Genomic DNA, 9,416 nt, shown 5'->3' on the forward strand with positions numbered 1-9,416 from the left:
GAATAACCGTAAGAGGAAGCGGAAGTGACGTTTTTCTCAGCGGTGTAATGAATATGGCTGCGGTGTAGGGAATAGAGTAAATAAACACATTCTCTTTCATTTTGCCCTAAATAACCCGTTATATTGAGTCCGTTTACGAAGCGACACGATGACGAACCGCACGGCGTATTTTTATGATCCAGATGTGGGGAACTTTCATTATGGTGAGATTTAACTGTGTGTTTGTGTGTTAGCATTAATGGCTAATCAATGATTACATTTTTAGCATGCAATATTTACTGTTAGAAATGAGTGCACATGAGTTCTCCAGACTGTGTGAATATTAGATTAATATAACACTGCGATATACAGTGGGTCCAAAGTGATACAACAACAGGGACGTGTTGATCTGTTTTGCGATTTCCTTTACAAATTAAGGCTATAAGCATAACATTTTGAATTAAAATCAAATTGAAAATGATAATAAATGGCTTGTTTGATGTGTCATACTTGAGAAATCTTTGCTGATGATCAATTTTCAATTTAAGTGTGCTTTATTGGCATGACAAAAACTGTACATTTGTATTGCCAACGCATTTGCAGTGCTTCAGTGACAGCAGGTAATGTTTGCTCATTTGTATTCCAGAAACACTTCTTATTCTTTGTGTTATAATAACATTATAAATGTTTAATTAAGTGAATAATCGTTTATTCATTATAATTCCAGGCTAATGTTAATGCATTAGTCAAAACTCAATAATAATTATTCATCTGTATAAAGTAAATCATGAAAATAATACAAGGATATTTTACACTGCATGGATGTGATAGGAGATGTTGATGGATCTTTGTTAGATTATTGAAATGTTTATATTGATACCATGATTTTCAATGTTATATTGCGGTAATGCTTTACAATAAGGTTGCATTTGTTAACGTTAGTTAAAATGAATTAACAATGAACTTCTATGTCGCTTATTAATCTTAATTTATGTCAGTTTCAGCATTTACTAATACAAAAGTTAACATTAGTTAATACACAATGAATGAACATAAACAGTTGAATTGGTATTAACAAACATTAGCAAACATAAGTAGATCTTTTCTATTGTTACTTAATGTTAGCTAATGCATTTACTAATGTAAATAAATACAACCTTTTTTTAAGGTGTTACGGATAATACATCGATTATTTGGGAAGGATGGAGTTTCGCAGACTCTTAACAGATTATGAAGAAGTTTAAAAATAACTACAGAAATGATGTCTTTATTATTTTCCCATCTGTTTTTCACTTATGGTGCTGGACACCCAATGAAACCTCACCGCCTGTCTCTCACACACAGTCTTGTGCTTCATTATGGACTATATAAGAAAATGATGGTATGATCTTTTGAAAACGATAGGACTACGACATATATTTATGATTATACATTTTCATTTACATCTGATGTTAATGAGCAACGCTCTCTGTACAGGTTTTTAAACCATACAAGGCGTCTCAGCATGACATGTGCAGGTTTCACTCTGAAGATTACATCGACTTCCTGCAGAAGGTCAGCCCAAATAACATGCAGGGCTTCACCAAGAGTCTCAACACCTTCAACGTAGGAGACGACTGGTAAATTTGTCGCTTTATTCAATGGAAATCCTGTTTCTTACGGTTCAGTTTAGATTTTTTTCAATTTTTCTGACTTTTGTTTGCTCTCTCTCTCTCAATTTTCAATTTAAGTGTGCTTAATTCGCATGACAAAAACTGTACATTTGTATTGCCAATTGCAGTTCAAATAGTGCAAATAAAAGTAAAAATAAAACAAAGTATAGCTACAACATTAATCTCTCTCTCTCTCTCTCTCTCTCTCTCTCTCTCTCTCTCTCTCTCTCTGTTTAGTCCTGTTTTTCCAGGTTTGTTTGAGTTTTGTTCGCGATACACAGGTGCCTCCTTGCAGGGAGCGACTCAGTTAAATCACAAGGTGAGATTCTTCTAGAAATGATTATTAAAATAGTTCCCAGTGAGCATCACAGAAGTAAAGCTGAAGCAGGAGTGCACCGATCGTTTCAGTCTATGCAACATCCACGCATATATAATATATATGGCGCAAACTACTAATCCACTCGTTTTACTGTGTTAATGTGATTGGTTACATGTTCGTGAAGTAGGAAACAGAGGCGATTTCAAATCACGTTTTTGAGACATTTTGAGTCAATTTTTTTGGAGAAAATACTCAGCAATGGCATTGAATGATGAAATTGCTTATGATTTGTCTTAAAGCTTATTAAAAACACCACATAAGCTGGGTTTCCATATATAATCTGCTGCAGCGTGGTGCCTCTTATTTTTACCAAAATCTAAAGGATCAATATGTTTGTTAAATTCCTGCAGAAATGCAAACAACTTTTATGGAGCGATCATATGATGGATAACAGCCATTGCTATAGTAGAATTAGTAAGTAATGTTTTTGAGTAATGTTTTGTGTAATTTCTGATTCAAACACATGCACTGTTCATTTCATAGATATGTGACATTGCCATAAACTGGGCTGGAGGTTTGCATCATGCTAAAAAGTTTGAGGTATGCATTGGATCGTTCTCAATAACCACAGAATTTGATTTTAAAAATACCCCTATATAAAAGCCTTGTACCTATAAATGGCACCTTAAACCTTTTTCTTGTGGTGAAATCATCTAAATTAAATTATTTTCTGTTTTCAGGCCTCTGGGTTTTGCTATGTGAATGACATTGTCATCAGTATTCTTGAACTGCTGAAGTAAGAGACATCACACAACATAATTATAGACCCTTGTTTGACATTTAATATTTATGTAAATATATGTGTTCCTGTAGCATTTGGTAGAATGTTGCATTTTTAGCACAGGGGTTTGCTGATAAAATGTATACCTTTTTGCATCTTGTAAATATTTGTGAAGATGTGTATCTGATTGACATGAATTTTGAGCTTTTTTACCATTTTACATATTCGTTCACAAGCGCTTAATATTTACCGACTCCAAAATGCTTTTAGTTTTCAATGCAGTATAGCATGTCACACCACAAAATAGCACATGTTATTTCAGAGTCAGCTACTTTATATTGCTGTATAGTTGTCCTGTCTAAATGGTCATACCTCACCTGTTTCTTATAGGTATCATCCACGTGTGCTGTACATTGACATTGATATTCATCATGGTGATGGAGTTCAGGAGGCATTTTATCTCACAGACAGGGTCATGACCGTATCCTTCCACAAATATGGAAACTACTTTTTCCCAGGAACAGGTTTGTCATTCTGCATTCATACATGTGTTGTTAGTTATGACTGTTACGTTCTGACGGTCATACTGCCCTGAGTAGATCAATTTAAGATCTGCTCATGTTGTTAATATAGAAAACTGGAACAGCCTAATCTTGACCAAATCAAATAGAGACTGCTATTGAAAGATGTTAAAGAATAATGAAAGAATGTGTTCAATAAGTCTTTTGTTTTTTGTGTTAAAGGTGATATGTATGAGGTGGGAGCTGAGAGCGGCCGCTATTACTGCCTGAATGTCCCACTGCGTGATGGCATTGATGATCAAAGTGAGTTGCTTTATACTCTAAAGTGTAACATATTGATAATATATCGGATATTGAGATTTCTGGAACCTGATTTACAAATGCAGCCTTTAATGTTACAGTACAAAGGGGGGATTTCCCAGACAGGGCTTATCCTAGTCCCAGACTTAAATGCATGTTTGAGCTGCCTTCATTTAAAAACACCTTTTCCTAACATATATCAGTGCCATTGTTTTGTCTAAAGATGCACAGGTTTGTGTGAAAATTACTTAAATGTCCTAATATTATTACTAAGGCCTCATCCTGGATTAATCTAAACCCTCTCTGGGAAACCATCCCACAGTGTCTTAAAGCTCCCGTTCTGTCTGTGATTTTGAAGTTTTGATTGTGTTTATAGTGGGCAATATAACATGTATTCATGTTTCACGTGTAAAAAACGCGGTATTTTTCCACACAATTTACTTATCTGTATAGTGCTGTTTTCACTGTCCTCAAAACAGGCTGATGTCTTCCTTGTTATGTGAAGTCCCTCCTTCAGAAATACGTATCGAGTTCTGATTGTGTAGTTTGTGTAGTGTGCTGTGATTCGATAGCAGCTTAGCTTAGCTGAGCCGTTTGTGTGTAGTGCAACATTACACATTAACTATTAAAAAATGGTATCAGGAAGAACGTGACCTTTAAAGGGACAATTTACCTTAATTTACATTAATCTTTGTATAGTTAGAACCCCAATCATGTTTTTGAATGGTCGTGCATCATTTCCTCAGTTGCCGCTGAGACAGGAGAAATACAGATTTCAGTGTTGCACTTCCTTCTTTCAATGATGTAAAAATCATCATTTTGCTTCATTGAAAGAAGGAAGTCCAATATCTTTGTTGAGGGGGTGAGACTACAAACACCTCTTTTCTCTGTCAAATAGGCACCAAATTCGAAATGTATTTTACATTTTGACTAGGGCTGGGTACCGAACGGCGATACTTTTATGGTACCGAACGAAAAACTCCGATACTTTGAGTATCGAAAAATGATTTATCTTTCGGTGCCAAATTTCGATTCCAAAAGCCAAGCGGCTGTGTCTGTGTGAGCATGTACTTGCGTGTAAGGACCTAAAGCGCCGGCGATTGGCTGTCCATGTGACGGGGAGATTTCTGAATACTCGCAGTCCAACTCGCAGTCACCCAACACAAGTGTAGAAAGGATGCAATATGAGAAATTTACAGAAAGTCTTTGTGACAGTTGTCTTACCAATAGATTTAGCGCAAGTATGGCCGTGTTGTCTCCATGAAAGGCACGCCAACCAAAACGGCACGCGCGCAGCCTGTGTCTCTGCTTGTTTTACTTGCACCTGGTTCCAACAGTCTCGACAAGGTGTTTAAACTTGACCCACGCGCGCAGCTTGTGTCTCTCAATGCTTATGAAATACTCGCGCCTGTGTCTCTGCATCGCAAAGCCTTCATGCCCTCATCTCCCAAAATGGACAATGCGTTTAAACCTATTTTTTACAGTCTATGTAAACAGTCTATGTAAAGCCTGACTCGTTATTTAAAACAAACTATAATTCAATTTAACTGGTTTGCTAATTTCACTTGAATGAAATGACATTGAACGCATTTTCTACCATTTAAAAAATCCCAAATGTATTTAATATTTTGATAATTATGAAGTTGAGTATTGTTTACAAAAAACACACATGCATACAAATCTTCCCAGTAAAATTCAGTCACCCATTTAAATATTTTAACTTGTTGTCAAAGTTGCAGCTATAATGAACCCACTTATTTAAATACTGTTAGTCCAAGCTAAATCCATTTTACATTTCATTAAAATACAGCAGTGTTAATTATATTCTTAATTTCTTTTTTTTTTGTTTCCTTATTTTCATAAAAAACTGATAAGTGTCTGCTGGTGTCTGAATTCTTGAACTCATAGTGTATTAAACATTAAACATGAAATTTTGAATTCTAGTAAGTAATTTAACTGGTTATGTATCTTTAGGCTACAGACAGTTGTTTCAGCCAGTCATCAAGCAAGTGGTGGATTTCTATCAGCCAACGTGCATCGTTCTTCAGTGTGAGAGCAAATGAATCTCTCAATGAATGGTGATCTTGTGGGTTTTCTCAATGAATGGTGATCTTGCATTGGTTTTGCTGTTCATCTCTCTGGTTTTGTCTGCAGTGTGGTGCAGATTCATTGGGTTGTGATCGATTAGGATGCTTCAATCTAAGCATACGAGGCCACGGGTGAGAGAACTCTGTCCTCTATTCTCATGTTTTATCTACATGCAGTTATTTTTGCATACTTCAATTATTTTAAAATCCTGCTAGTAAACTTTGTATCATCGGTTATGCATTTATTTGTTTCTATTTTAGAGAGTGTGTGGAGTTTGTAAAGGGCTTCAAGATCCCTCTGCTTGTGCTTGGAGGTGGAGGATACACCGTGCGAAATGTTGCTAGATGTTGGTGCGTTCATTATTTTACTGCTTTTTTTGAGTGGTTTAAAGGAACAAATGGGAGTGCATTTATATGAGAAAGTGTGTCATATTTAAGCAATATCGCTCTCGGAGTCGTGTGATATAGCTCTATATCATCACGGCTGTGATTAGGCCAGAGGCACGAGGCCACAGGCCGAGTGCCGGAAGCAATCACAGCCGTGATGATATAGAGCTATATCACACGACTCCGAGAGCGATATTGCTTTTATACAACAGTTCGACGGCACACGTTTGAAAAAACGAAAACTAGAAAACAACAACGGAGTTATTTTAAAAGCCTCTTTGTTTGAGAACTACTTCTTCCGCCACGGATTTGAGGGCGGCCAGAATGACAGGTAAAACTTTCGGCTGCTTTGAAGCTCATAACAACTCAATGGACGGAAAAGCCGTTTCTTTATATTACCGTTTCTTGGTCACAAAGTGTAGTTTTAAGATTAGTTCAGTCGAGAATGTATATGTATTATATTTAAATCTACAGTCGATTAGTAAAGATAGCGCCTGTTTGAACGTTTGCTTAGTGAGATTCGGTACGAATGAGAACCAAAGCATGAGCGGACATCAGTGTTCACTCGCCCCGCTGACCACCGCCCTCTCTGGGCTACATTTCTGAAAGGGATTCCCTGGCTCTCATGTTGGCCTTGTTTGTTTATGATCGTCAAAATGAGATCAAATCAGCAGTATTTGGTGTCATGATCAAACTTGTACTTGTTTTTTTATTCATATTTAGTGTCTTTTGTGTTGTTATTGTTTTGGCGCGAGGTAAAAGTTAATAAAACTATACTTGTGTAACGTTACTATTGCTTTCTCATTTATTCTTAACGCGATACGAGCACTCGATTATCATTATTAAACTTTGTTCTTGTCAGTACTATACAAAACGGTTTTTTATAAGTGTCAGAGAGATGTTTTTGCATGCTGCTTATAAATATACCAGTGGCGATATCTCATAACATGTTTTAATAGTCACGTCACGATAAAGTAAATGATCAATGCCCACATTTAAAAGCTGCGGTGCTTACCTGCAGTTCCACGGTGTTTTCGCGTTCTGATAAAAGATATAGCTCCAGAAAAAAACGAGTGTTTATATTCCTCTTTCCAAGTGTTAATCGTCCACACGATGTGACAAGACATTTCTCCCATTAACTTTAACGTAACATCCAAGAGCGCTGATCTTTGACGGAATAATACTTCTGATTGGGGATTCACAGACTGATTTATGAGCTAGTAAAATAATGACACACACGGAGAGTGATTCAAACAGCGCGTCTGTGTTTTTCCATTCAGAGATGAGCCTGCTTAGGACCTCCATTCACTAGGTGGCGGAATAATACGAAAGGTGAAGCGGTTACAGTGCCGTTATCAGTACAATATCGTATAGCTCTTAGCCAATCAGATTCGAGAACCAGAAAGAACTGTTGTATAATATTTTTTATCACACAATCCTGTTGTTCTGTATCATTCTGTATGCTTTGTATTTGGGTGTTTTTTTTTAATTAATGCAAAATAAAAATGTTAAAATCACATTGATACAGTGGTATTCATCGCTGTACTGCCTGATCATTTCATTGCCTTGTAACCATGTTTTCTATTTTAGGACATATGAGACTTCATTGCTAGTTGAGGAGTCCATTAGCGATGAGCTGCCATATAGTGGTAAGAAGAAAAAAGACATCTTTATTGTTGGCAAAGGGTTATATTTTTCTCAAATATTGATCAATTATTAAATGACTGGCCTCTGGGTCACAATGCACCGTTTTCAAAGATATGTAAAATGTCTGTGTTTGTCCTCTTCACAGAATACTTTGAATATTTTGCTCCAGACTTCACACTTCACCCAGATGTCAGTACAAGGATAGAAAACCAAAATTCTAGACAAGTACGTAATATTTATCTGTAAGCAGATTGGTGACTTTGCCTTCTTGTGAAAAATAAGTTTGTGTTCTTGCTTCAGTTGGACACACAAGATGCTCCTCAAAGTTTCTCAAATCATTCTGGTATAACATTCATGAACCCCCTCCGAAGTTATGAAAATGAATTGTTTTTATTTTTCAGGGAAATTATATTGATATTATTTCATATGGGTTGGGGTGGAGAGAAGTTGGGGACCTCCTTTATTTTATCACTACAATAGTATTTACCAAATACAACATTGCAGCATAGTATGCAATACATTAAAACAATTAAATAATAGTAAGCACTGAACTAAATATTTAAATTGTGTATTGTTGTATCAGAAACTGTTTGTCTTTAGTTGTGTGTGTCAAGTGATAGTAGTATGTGTATAGTATAGTATGTATGATAGTAGTGTGTTGTGTTTTGTAGTATTTGGATCAGATTCGTCAAACTGTGTATGAGAATCTGAAGATGTTAAATCACGCACCAAGTGTTCAGATCCACGACGTTCCCTCTGACTTGCTCAGCTATGAGCGACCGGATGAGACCGATCCAGACGAGAGGGGATCAGAGGAAAACTTTTCCAGGTGAATTTTATTAAAGCTCTATGGAATTTTGTTGTGTTTCGGAGTTTATATCCAATTACAGCCTTTATCTGGCAAGTATTCATATTTTTATATTTAAAAATGATTGTAGAGATTAACAATTACAAGCTGCAGATTTTTAAATCCAACTGCTTCTGTTTCCTCACAGGCCTGAAGCAGGGAATGAGTTTTATGATGGGGACCATGATAATGATAAAGAAAGTGATGTTGAGATCTGATGAAGGTCATCTAGTAATCTGGCTCTTGTCTATTGGAACGTGACTTGGTTTTTTAACCCAACCATCAAGACAACATTCCCTCTCATAACCATATTACTTGACTGCAGTGATGATGGGGTTAAAGATCTCATGCTGTAGTGTTTGCAATGTTTCATTGTCATGAACATTTTCACTTTATCAAAGAGATACAGCACACATCAGCTATAAGAAGATAAACAAGTGGGAACGTCACAGTGGTTCCTGTATACTACACATAATACATTTGTATAAAGAATCATGTGAAACTGTCTTGGACTATCCAATAGGGACATTATTTACGTAATATTTTTGCCTTCGTATTTTCATTGTTTATAGAAAGTTTCTGTAATAAATTTGTTGAAACATTTAAAACAGCCTTTGTAATTTATTTAACACAGAGCATAGCTGATTAAGTTTAGCGATGCTGCACTTTTGTAATGTGTTGATTTTCCTGCCACAAAAATAAAGATAGCATTTATGTACATGTATGCAAATAGCATAGGAACACGTCTGAAAGTTTGCAATGGTAGGTTTTCAATATTAATTGCTTTGATTATATTTTATATGAGTCATGGATCAAATAATTCTCAGGGAGATTCTGTGTTGTGTGCTTTTTGAAATGCGCTTCTTTGTGTGTGTGCGCTTATGTGTGTATCCATT

The 9,416-nt window shown here is 36.1% G+C and overlaps 1 protein-coding gene across 1 annotated transcript; it reads left to right on the forward strand.

Moving 5' to 3' along the window:
* Positions 1-1,209: 1,209 nt before the first annotated feature.
* Positions 1,210-9,128, forward strand: hdac3 (histone deacetylase 3). Its single transcript, XM_073854009.1, has 14 exons — positions 1,210-1,360; positions 1,456-1,598; positions 1,869-1,950; positions 2,494-2,550; positions 2,691-2,746; positions 3,122-3,255; positions 3,475-3,555; positions 5,527-5,597; positions 5,704-5,771; positions 5,901-5,990; positions 7,617-7,675; positions 7,819-7,898; positions 8,345-8,502; positions 8,669-9,128. Exons 1-14 carry the CDS (start codon positions 1,238-1,240, stop codon positions 8,736-8,738), a joined length of 1,272 nt encoding a protein of 423 aa, XP_073710110.1. The 5' UTR covers positions 1,210-1,237; the 3' UTR covers positions 8,739-9,128.
* Positions 9,129-9,416: the final 288 nt, after the last annotated feature.

The sequence above is a fragment of the Misgurnus anguillicaudatus genome, chromosome 16, assembly GCF_027580225.2.
Source record: "Misgurnus anguillicaudatus chromosome 16, ASM2758022v2, whole genome shotgun sequence".
In the NCBI taxonomy this organism is placed as follows: Eukaryota; Metazoa; Chordata; class Actinopteri; order Cypriniformes; family Cobitidae; genus Misgurnus; species Misgurnus anguillicaudatus.